The sequence below is a fragment of the Nesoenas mayeri genome, assembly GCF_963082525.1.
Source record: "Nesoenas mayeri genome assembly, chromosome: 18".
NCBI classification, from domain to species: Eukaryota; Metazoa; Chordata; class Aves; order Columbiformes; family Columbidae; genus Nesoenas; species Nesoenas mayeri.
Window position 1 is genome coordinate 11,836,177 of NC_137566.1, and position 15,960 is coordinate 11,852,136.

General features: G+C 43.4%; 1 protein-coding gene across 1 annotated transcript in view; it reads right to left on the reverse strand.

Annotated features, from left to right (window-relative positions):
* DENND1A (DENN domain containing 1A) overlaps positions 1–15,960 on the reverse strand; it is a 134,799-nt gene that overhangs the window by 91,469 nt on the left and 27,370 nt on the right. Inside the window, exons 4-5 of the mRNA XM_080355927.1 lie at positions 8,566–8,615; positions 5,673–5,792 (exon numbers count right to left, since the gene is read on the reverse strand). Coding sequence (XP_080212053.1) covers positions 5,673–5,792; positions 8,566–8,615 — 170 coding nt within the window. The remainder of the gene's footprint in view (positions 1–5,672; positions 5,793–8,565; positions 8,616–15,960) is intronic.

The window sequence follows — 15,960 nt, forward strand, 5'->3', positions numbered from 1 at the left end:
GTCAACAAGAGGATGAAGAAAAACTAGGAATAAACTTCAATAGAAGCTTTTTGATGATGGGATAGAAAAAACGCATTATCAAATACTTTTAGTTTTTAAGGACTATTTTAGGAAGTGTATTTTATTCAGTATTGCAGAGAATATAGTTTCAGAAATCTAACATGACTTGAGAGACACTTCAAAATGTATTTAAAGATGCTTGAACAACATAAGACACTAAGACAGCCTTACAGGCTTTCTGAAATAAGCTGCTAGAGTTTAATGGCCGAGATGAACATGGAAGATGACAAATGAGCAGATGTAACACAGAATTTTATTCCTCTATTCCTGGCACTGCACTTTTAAATAGCTCATCTCTATCTCGTAAAACTTGTAAGGGCAATAAAGAAAAACCACAGGAAGTTTGGAAAAATGATACTGGAAACAGTGTATCAGAAAGAAACACAAAGCAGATAGCTAATTTTAATTGATGTCAAGCTCTCTCTTCACTAGGTTCATCACTTTTCCACATATATTCTGACAAGTAACAGTGTCTGCTTAAGCAAATCAGCAGGGGTAAAAACCCTAAACTTTTAAGACGTAAACTGTTTTATAAACATGTCAAGTTAAAGCAAAATGCCTGCGCCAACAGGAACGGGCGCTGCCGCGCGGGAGGGCGCGGACACAGCCGCAGCGCCAGCGCACACACTGCTGCGCGCGTCCAGCCCGCCGCTCAGAACAGCGACTCATCCATGGAGAGTGCGGACAGGGGCTCCGTAACAACGCTTTTCTGAGGTACAGTTTTGTTGTGCTGTTGAATCAGAGAGATCCAAGTTCTCATGATTTATACATTGGCTTTGCCAATGTGTAACAGAACCAGTTTGCTCCTTTCTTTCATCTCCGAAGTGTTCTAAGCAGTACGGGGATTCCAGGGTCAATACACCACGAGGACCAAACAAACTGTCCAAAAGGCGTTCCATATCACTGCCAGCCATTATCAAACATATTTTGGAAGGCCTGAAGGTATCATATAGATACATACACCATTTTATTCAACATACAACTACAGTAAATCCTCATAAAGTCTGGGGTTTGTTTCTTATGGAATTTGCAGTATTCTGTGTCCACAAAGCAGCCCCACAGCAAACAGGGGAAGGAAAGAAACCAGGTTAAAGACACATACAGAGCAGATTGGGGAGGGTGTTCTGGGGATCTTTCCAAAAGGGCATCTTTGCTCCGGGGTTACGTGCAGTCACTGCCTGCAGCATAGGCTGGGAATTAGAACTCTAAATTACTAAAATAAAGCCTTCCTATGTAGTAGGCAAGCCTAGTTTCATCATCAGTTCTCTTCCTCTCCTTCCAAAACAGTGGATTATATGTAACTTCTGAAAAGTAATAATTATAAAATAGGATTACTTTGTTTACCATGTATCTTCTCAGTCATTCTTGATTAAGCTGACTTTGGTTTGCACACATTGTTTCAGCTCAAAGTTAGCCAACGTTTGTATTCTCCTTCCCGTGTTCCCATGGGCGGCTCAGACGGGAGCGCTGAGCACCGGGGTGCCGGTGCAGGTCCCTGCAGAGCCCAGGACCCGGTGCACAGCACCAGGCAGCCGAACACACACAGAACACTTCCAGTGGGCAAACCTGTAAGGCAGCGAGTGTGCAAGGAGGTTTTGTAAATGGAACCTTCTTACAGCGGGATCATATTTTAAGCACTATACAGCCATGCTTAAAAAAACCAACAGGTGAAAATTCTAAGATCAAAATGTCTTTCCCTCTTTCCCCTGCAAGCGCAAATATTTTTCTGTGGCTTTTGGCCACATCAGTGAGAACAGAAAATTCTACAAGACAACAGGACAATTATTTTGAAACAAAACAAAACAAAAAACAGAACCCCAAATGGTCAGTTTTCTCCCCTAAAAGAATGTGAAACCGCAGAGCACTACAGCAGCGTCCAGGTCGGGGCGTTGCTGTCGGTGAGCGGGTGCGGCAGCGGCCTGGCCTGCGCAGCGCCGCCGGCAGCTCCCAGCCAGGGCAGCTCCCAGCCAGGGCAGCTCCCAGCAAGGGCAGCTCCCAGCCAGGGCAGCTCCCAGCCAGGGCAGCTCCCAGCCAGGGCAGCTCCCAGCAAGGGCAGGCCCTGAGCCCACCACACGGGTCTCGCTGGGTAGGGGCAGCCACTGTTTCCAAAGCATGGGGGGTGGGGGGGAGAAAAAACCCGAAAAACAAACAGCAAAAAGCGCTGTGCTCCCCTCAGAGCGGAGCTGGCACCTTCCACTGAGCGCGGCTCTGAAGGAGCCGTGAATGAGTCGAACAAAGGAGTTCTGTGGGCAGTTTCTGGCTGAAATCCATGTCAACAGTTTTGAAGGTCACAGGTCACACTAACTAACATTTATTCCCAGCAGACCCTGCTCTAAACACAAGCTGTAAGTAGTACAAATTTGGAATTTTTCTGTAATCCCTTGAGATATTCCTGATCCTTCCACATGTTTCTGCTCAATTAAAAACAATTCTCACTTTGCACCACAAGAGAGGCCCCTGCTCAGAAATCTTATTCTATGCTAAGAATAAATGGACAAAGACTGCAATCGAAGGGAAGGAAAAGGGGGAGGAGAGGAACTCACAACAAATCACACCAAAAACCTCAAATAACTCCACACAGAATCACATTCGGTTAGTTACATTTTCTGCCATCTGTCACAAACTATTATAGATTCATTTCTTTTTATCTTAGAAAAAGAGTGGTGCAGAGCTCGGCTATTTTGGCCGAGAGGGATTTCCACACAAATGTTTCTACATTTCACTTCAGAGAACGATTTTCAGTTTGGGTACAGAACTTGAACACTCACTGAAAACTTCAAATGAAGTGGAATTGCAATCAGAGTGGCACATGGTTATAGCACCTTCTTCGATCAGGGACTTTGCCCAACAAGTTTGTGAACCAAAGCAAAACTGCACAGTTGTTTTGTTTTGCTTGGTCGTTGTTGTTGTTGTGTTACATTAACAAAACCCGGAGCAAGACAAAGATCTCTGCCTTCCGTTATTACTGCTCCTCCACGCAGTTCCAAACAGGTGCGACAGGTGACAGTGCAACAGATAAAACAGACATTCTGCTAGTTAATAATAATGAAAAATGCAAGGCACCTATGACATTCTTTAAAAGCAGTGTGTGTCATAAACATAGAACTTAAAGTTTAAATAGTTAGAATATAAAATAAACAGATATTTGAGGAAATTACTGGATCCTACCAGTTTATAACCTGACAAACTTTTCAAGTATCAGTAGCTGGGTCTTTATATTGAATTCTGGAAATATTTCAGATGACAAAAGATTAAAATATTTTTTAAAATTCACCTTGTTAGCTGTATGATACAAACATTCTGCAATAAGGGTATCAAAGAAGTATCCAGACTGAGTTCACAACATTTTTTACAGAACTTTTTCTTCCTTCATGACTGCACAGGAAGACAAAGTTGTCAAGAGTCTGAGATTCTACAGCAGAAGTGAGGACACACAGCCCAGCAGCGACAATGACAACTGGTAGGTACTTTCAAATAACATCTCCACACAAGCGTGTGAAATCTTCCTCTGACGGGAGAGAATATGGAAAAAAGAAATTAAAAAGGAATTTCATGTTTCTATGTCCCGGTAAAATTTAGGATTTCCTATGTTCAGCAGACTCCTCACAGCTTTAGGTTCCCTGTCTTCATCCTCTTTGCCCGTCTCCAGCCCAGGCCCAGCAGCACGGCGAGAGGATCACAGCAGTTCCAGCCCTGAGGTTTCTATCTCCGGCCGCATGAGCCGATCACATACAGAACTGTTTGTCCACTTCAGCACTGAGAAACCAGATGGGACAGTAAAACCCTGCACTCCTTTCAGTGCACCGACTGATACTGACGTCTGAATCCATTCTTCACTATCCTCTAACGCTTACATTCACCTTCATTAACAATGAACTTCATTTTTTTCTTTAGGTCACAGGAGAAAGAGGCAATGGGCGTGAAGCTGAGTCACAATCCATCCACTGCTGTAACTGCAATGCATTTTGTGTTTTTGGTTATGAGTTGAAGCAGAAGGCATTTAACTACAACAGAACTCCTCCATTTCTTCTTGGCATTCACTCAACATAAGGGAGCTGACAGCAAAGAACTCTTATCCAGGAGAGATCAAGAAGGGACCCATACTAGTGCTCATTCAGATTTTCCTTTTAAACCGTCCTTCCCCTTTAATTTGCCAGCAATTGGGAAAAGTACCAGCACCCTCCACCATGGGAGTGGAGCAGCACCCGAGTGCACCAGCAGCAGCTCTGGAAACGGTCCTGTGCGCAGAACGGGCTCCTCCGGCCACAGCCACCCGCCAGGAGAAGGAGGATACTGAGAAAGCACCTGCACCCTGCCTCCCACACAACTCGTCAGGCACTTTGATAGACTGCACAATCATCTCTGCAAATATGAAGCTTCTTCAGTGAGGCCTAGTTAGCAATCACTGCTGTGCGGACAATGCTGAGGTTCAAGGCAACAAACATTTGGTAACTTCACCAGTCCGGTGCCAGCACTAACGGCACAGACATTCGTTTTCAATACATACATCAGCCCGAAATCTCTTCCGTGCCACTGCTATATGCAGCTCAATGAAATGACAAGACTCCTTGTACTTGGCAGGTGCTCTTATATCTTGCAACACTGTCCCTGAAATTCTCCAGAGGGGTCGTGTTCAATGACACACATCCGGACGGTCCCACACACAACCCGTAGGACAAAGACAAGTTTTTCTTGTTCTTACACTGGATGCTCTCACATGAAAAGCAAACCAGAGACAACTGAGACAGATGCCTACAATTGCTTATAGAGGAAAATGTCCTCATTTGTGATTGCTCAAACAACTGGTCACGCAGCAGCTCTGAGCTCTCTCTGCCTGGGCCATTGCTCCGAAACTTCCAGTTCCTCATGAACATGGAAACAGTAGAAAGCAGAACACAGGCCGCTGGTACATTTGTTTAAAACAAGACAGGCCGGATGCCCTGTGGCAACCCTCAATCCATGGAAGTTCTAAATGGAATTCATATATGGGCTGATATTAAAACTGGTTTTACTCGCATCATTTCTCGCAGCAAATGTAAATAGAAAATTACAGACTCTATTCCAACATGTCAGTGGGAGGTCATCAGAAACTACTGACAGAGTGTCTCTGCCTGTTTTCTGTGAAACGCATTGTTTCCAACTTCCACTAACAGTCTTTATTATGACAAACTTCCCCAAACCCTCAATGGGGCAGAGTAGCGCTCATACACGCAAACGTTTCGGATGTGGAGAGCATCAGTGACATTCTCTCAGTGACCAACAGATGCTTTGTTAATAAAACTTGCATATACAAATGTCCACAAAACGTCTTAACAAGATCAGTTGTGACAGCTAAAGATAACAGCTGCCATCATGCTATGTCATATCAAATTACTGCAAAGAGGCTTTTTTTCCACATTGTTAACTCAAGAACACTGACTACAAACAAATACAGTTATCTCCAGAGGAACTCAAAGTGCAAGATACTTCGCATCGCTTCTGCAGAAGAGCAGTGACTTCGAGGACCAGATAGGAAAATAATGTTGAACAGCTGGAAATGATAATTGCAGTGTAACCCAGTAAAGTCAAACAGTGTTTCCTAGAGTCAGCCAAAAGCCAAACCACAGACCTACCTTAAGATACAGAAGCAGCTCTTGGCCCCAGAAGATAAGCGACAGAATCCAAACCTCTGTTTGCTGTCAATGTCTGTAAGCACAAATGTGAAGTTCTGCCCAACTTGGTTAACTGCATGGCTGAAAAGAAGGAGAACAAGAGGAAAAAATTAATGCTGAGCTAACTCTGTGTCAGAAGTATCTAGTCGAAGTCACTGAACCTATAACATTTCCTCTTTCAGCAGAGTTTTTGTTTGAGAAATTCACTTTGAGAGTATACGACCTCTAGAGACTCCAATATGCCGGCTGCTGGGGGAGGGAGGAGGTGCCCTTGTTGTTGTTTTTTCTTTCTTAAGTGTGGGAAGATACTACAAATGTGTTCATCTTTAAATGAAAATGACTTGGACGAGGGAATAGAGGGAACAGAGTTTGCTGATGACACCAAGCTGGGAGGAGTGGCTGACACTGGAAGCTGTGCTGCCATCAGAGACCTGGACAGGCTAGAGAGCTGGGCGGGGAAAAATTCAATGAAATAGAACAAGGGCAAGTGTAGAGTCTTGAATCTGGGTAGGAACAACTCCAGGTTCAGTGTAAGTTGGGGAATGACCTATTAGAGAGCAGCGTAGGGGAAAGGGACCTGGGGGTCCTGAGGACAGCAGGGCGACCATGAGCCAGCACTGGGCCCTTGTGGCCAGGAAGCCAATGGGACCTGGGGTGGGTTAGGCGGACGGGTCACTGCAGGATGGGACCCTGCAGGGACGGTGCCCGAATCGGAGAAGCGGCTTTAGAAAACAGAACAAAAATCCACAACCAACAACAGCCATCTCCAAAACAGAAACACCAACAGCACAAAACCTAAGAATGAAACCACCTAACAATATTAAAAAAAACCAAAATGCCAGAATCTAAAAATTAATTAATTTAAAAATACTATAATTCATATCCATATTTTACCACTAATAGGTGATCCTCAAAATAGTAAGATAAGATCAAAATAAGATGCTTTACACTTAAAGTATGGTACTTTCTGAATGTTATTTATTAACAAAATGAAAGACATTCTTGAGATATTACTGCGTTTGTCTAAAGTTAATCAAACGTTTATGCACAGGGATGGCAGGTTCCGTAAACCAAGCCCAATTCACCTTCCAGTTTGTCCGCTTTGGTGTTTCTCTCTCTTTTTGTTCAGAATGAATAAAACAATATATATTTTAAAACCCACCCCAAGGACTAAGAATTGGAGTGACTGGTCACACGTGCCACTCTCCAGGCACATACAGAGGGATGAAGCCCCACTAGGGAGTGCTATTAGGTTGGTGCAAAAGGAATTGTGGTTTTGCATTGTTGAAATTCACTGTTTGAATTTGGAATACATTCTTAAATAAATGTGGTTATGTTCTACATCATTTTAATGCACTTTTCTTGCTTTGTTTTTTTGCTACTGACTTATTACACAGCACACACATCCCTTCCCGCTGCCATATCCTTAACTGGGGACACCCTCCCATATCCTTAACTGGGGACACCCTCTGCCTTCTGGAACAGTGCAAGTCCATTCTTAGTTTGAAATGATTAAGCATGCTATGGGTTACAATCTTTCCTTTACGTTTAAATGGTTGGCTTACAGTCTTTTCAGTAACAGTTTGTGCTATTCAGTCAAACAAGCAAATCCAGAAATGGGAATCACTTTTCATTATGTTCTCATTTGCACCCCATATGGGTTTTCAGAGTTCTTATCTCTCAAAATGCTATATTGCTGGGGAAAAACAAATAACAACAACATAAACAAAAGCTCTAGGTACAATAAACCTACACATGGAAAGCATAAATATTTCTAAGAGAAACAGATACATGAGAAAAATACTCTCCCACTCTCTCCCCATAGCAAAGGAAAAAGTGATTCCAAATTATCAGCAGTACTTGTGGCTCCTCAAGGTGCTCTGAGTCAACAGCATGGGTTGAGCAGCTCCTGTTGGCAGCGCGGGACACCCAAGCGCTCTTTGACTGCACAGAGCAGGGCAGCAGTGGCCCCGGGCCAGCAGCCACCTCCAGCATCGTCCCCAGTGTCCCCAGCCCTGGAGAACCCGCCCCGGCCACCGCAGCGCAGGACATGGGGCGGCGGGGGCTTTAGGGAGCATGCAGAGCCCTCTCCAGGGCAGCACTCTGAGATCTCACCTCCCTCCACAGAAACCAGTGAACAGGATGTCAAGATAACCAAGAAATATCAGCTGCTCTACAGGTCAGGGAAAAAACTGGAAGAAGTTTAAAAACAATGGAACGATGGTTCAAACAAGAAGTGATACTGGAAATAGATGTTGATTTATAAAGGAAATCAATTTCTACTGTAAATATCATAGATTTCACTGGAATGGGAAAAAGATTTCTAGCAGTTTAATCACAATTAAGGTCAGTTTCATCAGTTAAAAGCACCCGGTGTTACCTGAGCTGGGACAAGCAATGTTCACCAATTAACTGATGCTCAGGGATGCTATGGGCATTCTGCATCCTTTCCCAATTCCAGTGCTTGCTCTCTTCACATCACCATCGAAAATAACCCTCAGTGAAAGCAAAACTAAAATAACCTAAACAGAGTTCTGGAGCTACAAAGCTTTCATATGAATATGCATATTAGACAATTCTACCCAAGCATTTTCACACCTAGGTATTACACAGGAGTAAAGCGGAATGCGCTCTTACTGCTGCCCCGAACACTTCACACTTTTAAAACTTCTTTTTTTTTTGATGGTGCCCATAAAAACCCCAGGAAAAAGTGATTCTAAGACTATAATTTGCACTTGGGTGCTTTAAATCACAGTCATGCAGACAGAACATTAAGAATGGTATGGTTTTTATTTTCTACAGTGGTTTTATTGACAAGCTTATTTTCTTGTAAAGTTTGAAAAGCTAACACTACCTGTCCACGCAGAACGGGAAACAAAACTTGGTCAAAGTCTGTAGAACTTCCTGTGGAGAGAAAAAGAGATAATTTATACATCTATTGGGACCAATAAATCTAATATTAACCACATCACACAATTTCACAACTTTGCCCTGAAGAAATAAGAGACAGATGAAGAAATATGGGCTTTATCAATTACATGGAAGGAGTACCAGGCAGTCAATCATGTGAAATAATAAACACGATCAAACTTCATTAAAAATGAAAAATTAATCAAGATTCACACATGGGCAGGCAGCAGGAGCCATCCAGCAACCCTCCCGAGAGCGGGAGGAGGTGGGTTGTTGAGTGTTAACACGTCCCTGGGGCCCATGGCTGCCCTGACCATATGGATCCCAGTGAATGACACCAGCCCCCCGGGCCGGCCGCCTGGGCCTCCCCGGGCACCTCCCCACACCCGCCACGTCCGCAACAAAAGATAAAGCCAAGGGGTCTTGGAGCAGGAAGATTTAACGGTGTTATTAGAAAGAAAACCTAAGTGTTAAAAGACTGGTTAAAATAACGTGTACTAAAATTAATAGAAATTGTTTTGTCTACAAACCATTTTCTAAATGTTGCAAAACAGCACCATGGGCAAACTTTTACATACAGGCTTTACATGACCTCAAAGAAAAAGCATGACTATGAAAACAAAAGACATGATCAGCAGAGAAATTAATCAAATTTGCAACTTTAAATAAATAAAGTCATTAAAGAGGCAAAACCAGAAACATTTTAGTCCCAAAATAGTTGTGTTCATGGACAAAAGAAATCAATTTGCATGATATTATTCTGTAAGAGCAGAAATTTGCCTTCCCTAGCCCCAGCACCGAGTAGACGGCACCCCCGGCCAAGCGCCGGCTCGCTGCCCTGCTCCCCTCGGCACGCCAGGGCCTGCAGGGTGAACGTGCTCCCGCTGCAACGCGCCGGCCCTGACCAAGTGACAGACCCTCGGCTAAACCCAACTCTTTTCTGACCAACAGTAATAAATTATCATCAATAACTAAACTGATGCTTTCCGCTTCATTTATTTCTAAAACCAATGTCATCATTCAGCAAATAAACTAGCTCGGTCTAATAACCTACTCAATGAAGTAGAAAACATTTGCCTCCCTTGCAGAACATGTTCCTCCTCCATAATTCAAATCAGCGCAGCCCGTTCTCAGCGCCGGGCCCAGGCTCAGCTGCTCGTGGACTCCTCTTTGCAGGTTTCTTGACAACTAAAACGTGGCGAGTTCTTAAGATTTCAGGCAGAAACGTGTACGGAAACTCGGACTTCTTGACAGTTTATTGATAGATTATTTAACAACCTCCTGTTCCTAAAGAACAAGAAAGGATCTATTGCAGAATGCCATGTAAAGCAAAGCAGAGTTCTTTCCTCCTTTTGGCTGCCGAAGAAACTTGGAGAGAACTGTATAGGTTGCAGAGGAAACTCTGCAGAAAGGTGTATTTCGATAGAAAATAACGCCTGGCGGGGAAAGGCCTCATTACTGCGACTGGGTTCACCGCTGTGCAGGACAGACCGGCTGCTGAACAACGCTTATTGTTTGCCTACAAAACTACAGCTTGGCACATTTTAACCAGTACACACTTGTGCTCTACCCACAACCGAAATCTCACCACGTAACATGCTAAGAAGAAAAAAACCCAACCGAGCAACCAACCAAACACAAACAGAATTTTAACATGATCAACATTCTAATCACAGGAGAGTAAACTGCCTCTATTTTTATTGGCCTTGTCAGTACAAACTGTCCTCAAAATCATGACTGCACATCTAGAAACAAAGCCATGTCACTGCTACATAGAATTCTGAAAGGAAACTGTGTTTCTTTACATTTATAGCTTCCTAAACACAGAAAATGAAATTTTCACTGAAAGAGGCAATATATGGAACCTGTACCACGATACATCGCCTTGTCTTTTAAAGAAAGATTTTACAGTGATACTGTTATATGGCTTTTATCATATTACTGGACACAATTTGCCACTCATACACTAATACTCATCTGCCTTGATTTACAGCTCAGGCATTGAGAGTAGTACAGGTTACCCATTGACATATTTTTAAATTTTAACTATTTTTAAAATATCACATATGGAGTTAGATTTTAATGATCAAAAACGCTGATCTTTTGCAAGTAAGAAAGACAATTACTGGAGAACCATTTAATTTCTGCTCAAGTTGCGAGCCCGTGCTATAGATGTGCTGCTGTTCCCCTGCAGGTCGCAGCGGAGCAACGCGCACACCACACACAGCTCCCCACACACAGCTCCCCACCGCACCCCCGCAGGTGCGTCCCTGTTTACGGCCCAGAAATCTCATCCTCTCTTCACAGTTTCAAACCAAAACCCCAACAAAATCAAACCCAGAATCCCCCCACGGCAGCATCGGACAATGTTTCCACCTGACGTGAAACACAGAGGCAGCATCAATAACCTGTTTTCTTATTTTATTACCCTATGGCCATTTTCTGAAAGAAACAACGACATAAATGCCTCTAAAGCAAAACACCCTAAAAAGAAGAAGAAAAATAAAACTGAACAAAAGCCACCCCAAACAATCCAGGACACCCAGCTGACAAACGCAAGCGACCCAGGAGCTAAAGCCCTGTCTCTGGGGTACCACACGCCAGCTTTCTGGATCAATCCCCAAGTTTGTATTTCCACAAATCTTTTGCCGTGCAGTTTGATTTGTAACATTTTAATGAGCAGAGCGCATCTCCAGCAGCAGGCGGCAGCGCTCAAGTGCAGGGCACGAACCGCGTCCCCGCGGACGCCGCGCCGGGACACGCGCCACCTGGCTCCTGCTCCCAGCGCTCCGGCTCCTTTCACAATCAAAACACCGCTGACATTATCAGCCCCGCACGGGCTCGCTGAAACCCCTCCCAATCAATAAAGCCAGTACATAACTTATCGGAGACAACACAGAGCTCATTGATTACGTTTGGTTTCAGTTTCACAATAAATGAGGCAGGAATGCAGCGCTCAGCCCTTTGGTGTCACGTCCCAGCCCACGGAGGGGCGGCAGATCTGGGGGGGTTCCCTCCACACACACACGGGAGAGACTTGAAACACTATGGAGAGCAAGGCTGCTAAACACACACAATACACACGTGGCTTATGTCCCCAGTTATCTATATACTGAGATGAAATAGTAAAGAAAGCTCAACATTGCTGAAATTTTTTGCATATTTACTTGTGAATTTAATATACAAGCTCTACCTTAAGTCTGGCTCATCCATTTGCTTTATGTTCTAAAAATCCATTAGCTCTTTCTGAGCAATTATAAAGCTTGAATTAGAGGAGGGATTTTCTTCTACAAAAGTCACTTCTTCCTGCGTGGGGGTCAGGAGGGGAACGGTACCCAGCGTGAAATAACATCCTTGCTCTGAAGGCAACCAATTGTTTTCAGGAAAATGCTGGATTTTAAAAACACACAAAAGCCCCAACACGTATATACACAATCCTGGTCACAGGAAGAGCGAGAGATAAATAATATTTCTTAAGCGTACTGAGGCCTGCTAGCATTTAAATATTTTACATGTGAAAAATACGTGCACAGATGGGCATTACAAAAAACATATTTCAAGCTAAAACTCCAAATCTCTGCATTTTTAAAGCTCATTGTGGCTGTTCCTGAGAGTCCCCAGCCCAGCGCCCTCAGGCCCGGCCCGGCTCCCGCTGGCCCTGCGCGGCACAGCCTATGCTGAGCTGGGCTCTGCTGAGCCGGGATCCGCTGAGCTGGGCTCCTCTGGGCCACGGGCCTGGCAGCTGTGAGACCTGTGGCAGGAACGGGCTCCCGCTCGGCCTCGCCACTGACACAACAAAAGAACCAAAGCGACTGGTACTTTATTTTCTTCAGTAGAAAAAAATCCTGAAAGTAAAGCTGAACTAAACACTTCAGCAGTTTTTCAGAGATCTCCTCAATGAACGGCTTTAAAACCCTTTCAATAAAAGTAAGCTTTAGTTTTATCCTAAGACAAATGGATTTTAGCAAACACGATTTAAAAAAAAATCTACTGCTGATGTAGTAATAATTGTTCCAGTCTTAAATCACAAAGAACTGAAAACTATACAAACAAGCATAAAAATATCAGGTCCAATTATGTGCATAAACATTGATCAGTTGGTAAATAGAAGGGTCAATATCAGAATAATTGAATGAAATGTATTTCAAACATGTAGTGACTAAAAACGAGGAAGATTTTCACTTCCATATTTATGAAAAATGAGGTGAAAGCTGTGAAAAGCTCCTCACACACTTCTCCCAGCGGAAGTGAATCGCACAGGTACACTGCAGCAAAAACAAAGCTTCCAATATATACTTTGGTTAACATCTGTTAAATATAATAATTCTGGCTTACGATGCCGGGCCTTTTCAGCCCTGGTCTCAGGCGCTCTATTCAGCTATAGCGCATACCCACTTAATCAGCAATCATTGTTCTCCCAAGCAGGACTTTGTTGTCAAGACAAGCACTGAAACCTTTAAAAAATTTCAGAACTGGCATAAGAAAAAAGTGATCTTTGTCAAACAGGGACAAATGTATGCAAATCTTTTATAAACATTCACAAACATTTATTTAGCTTTTGAAATGTTGGCCTCATTTGAGAGCATGAAAATGAGGGGGAAGTAGGAAGATGCAAAGGACAGCTTAGAGGCTGGCACACTACATAAATATTCAGAAGGAAGATTATGGGATTCATGTTAGGCTGTCTTAGGTTTCTCCAAAGTCCACATAGAATACCGAAGAACAAAACTAACGAGAAGTAGAGCAGATGTTAGACAATGCAGCAGCCCCTTTTCCACACTCGCTTGGCTATACTCCGATGCTTTCATTTTTTCGTTCAATATGGTTAGGTCATTCAAGGATTCTCCTATAGACTCCGTATTGTGGCTACAGAGCTATAAGCTGGACCTCTGTCAGCTTTCCAAAAGTTCCCAATGAAAAGGCATTATGCAAATTCTACCTCTCTTACTCTCTTTCAGGAAAAAAGCCTCCAGTATGCAGTCACCGGAGTATTGGAAGTCCCAGCCTTCATTTCTGTATGGTTGTGTTTGCCTTAGGGCCATGCTGCTTGTTTTGACAGTGGATCCCCCTAGATAGTTGGGATTAGTCGAGCTTGTTTAGATAAACTTGAAATCAAGGCCTTCTCTAGGTAGACAGCTAGATGTAGCTACTGAGTTTCCAGCTGCCTCCTCCTTTCATCCCCAAACAACTGCAGATTCACAGCAGAGATCACAGCCACGGGCTATGTCACATACATAAGTACGAAATTAAAGGCTGCTAAAAGAAGCCTTTGTAAGTCTTAGTGCTAAAATAAGGAATCTGTACTGCATAGTTTAAACAAATTATTCAAGAAGCACCAATAAAGGTCTGCAACGGATAGTTAACAAGACATGTTCACAAAAGAAATACCCTGTTTACATAAACGGGCGAGATCGTGCTTTGTTAATCACTTCTGCACCATCCGCTAGCCAACCTTTATAAAGCACATGCAAGTAAATGCTCTAAACCAGTATTTGTTAGAATATCTCAAACACAAACTCTGTGACCGTAGGAGACTATTATGAAGATACTATTCCAATTACATTTTCAGTCATACTCACAACTAGATTGGGCCAGATTTGATCCTCACTATAACTAGATAATGCAAACCATAGGAACTCATTCACACAAATATAATACAGTAAAAGAAAAGGGCCAGAGCTCCAAACCTAAATTAAAACCTACAATCGAAACCCACCTATGTAACTGTCACACCTTTATAAATCTGCATTGCAGTTCAGCCCCAACAGGAGATTAATTTTTCAGGGGGTAGGAACAATTCACTGCTAGGACATTATAAATCAAGAAGCAGGGGGAAAAAATAGTTCAATGAATTGCAAATATCATTTAAAAGCAGCTCCTGTCCACTGCTCAAGAAAAAGGGTGTGAAGAAACTTGGGATGTGCAAACAGTTCAAATAAAGACAACAGCAGAACTTTATGGTTAAGCAGCAAAGGTAAGAATTTGGGACCAACAACTTCTCTGTCTTTGCGCAAAGGAGGACTTCAGGGTCACTTTTGTGCCATTTCCATATTACAAAAACTCTACCATCTCTCACTGTAAAATTAAGTCATTTCACTGACAAGATCTTTTATAGAAACTCAAAGCACTGAGAAATCTGACAGAATAACATTAGAGTCCAATTTCTTCCTGCACTGGTTACCAAAGAGAATATCAGAGCGTATCCTGAATTCACTCAGTCATTCCGTGTTCCAGGGTCCCCGCTCCTGCCATCCTTAGCAGAAATCAGCTGTGGACTGGGCATCCCAATCAACAACTGTGCTGAACAGTTCATTCCTGAGAAGGAACGAGAAAACCGGTTTCATCTTAAAACAGAAGAACACTTTTAGAATTGTTACCTGAAAATTCAATATGCTAAGAAAAATGCCAGAGATATAGCTAGCAGGGTGCTGTCAGAGACCAGAAAGTGACGCAAGTCATGGATTTGCCTTCTCCCAGAAGTCTCGTGATCGCTGTGATCACGGAGAAGAACGGAAGCGCAGGCCAGCAGCAAAGCCGCTGCCCAAGTCCCGCCACAGGCATCGCCCAGCGCTGGCGGCTGAGGAAACACCACGGCCCAACCATCCCAAAGGGGGCAACGGCTCACTGGCTTTTAAAAGTCAGCACTATCTGTGTGTCAGCCTCGTGTTCACATCCCACCTATTTGAGAATTCTCTAAAGGAGAAGGAAGGAGAACATGATGATGTACGATGGGGACACTAGTGCCTCCGGGGCAAGAAGAACTTTTCTAACAATAAACTTTGCAGAGATGAGACGGAGCCACTGATCACCTTGGACAACTGAAGGTTATAAGAGGACACAGCTTTCCAAATTCACCAGTCTTTTCACTGCTCTCAGATTTCCAAATACCATGATATGCTAGACAGAATAGCAAGCAAAACCCTGACAGCTATAACAATATTCATTAGCCGTGTAGAGTGGGGTTTGCTTGAGGACAGGACAGCTGATATGTACAAAGATGACTGGACTTAGAAACTTAAGTTTCCCAAATATAAAGCCAAGAACTTTGGACTTCCCTGGGTTAACACAGAATAATTCCAACTGTCCTGTGTAACACACTACCAGCTCTGTGCTGCTACCAGACACAGGTGAAAATCTGAGCATGTCGTATGTCATCCCACTAAACTACTGCTTTAAAAATGAGCCCTAATCAAGTGAGAAAGTGTTTAACGACTTTATAACTGCTCAAATGAAGACGGGGCATCTCTGAGGTGGATTCACAGCTCTAACCTTGAGCACACCACTTAACCCGCTGGTACGTGTGTCAGTAAATTCCGCTCTTTGCAGAGGACGGGGCTCC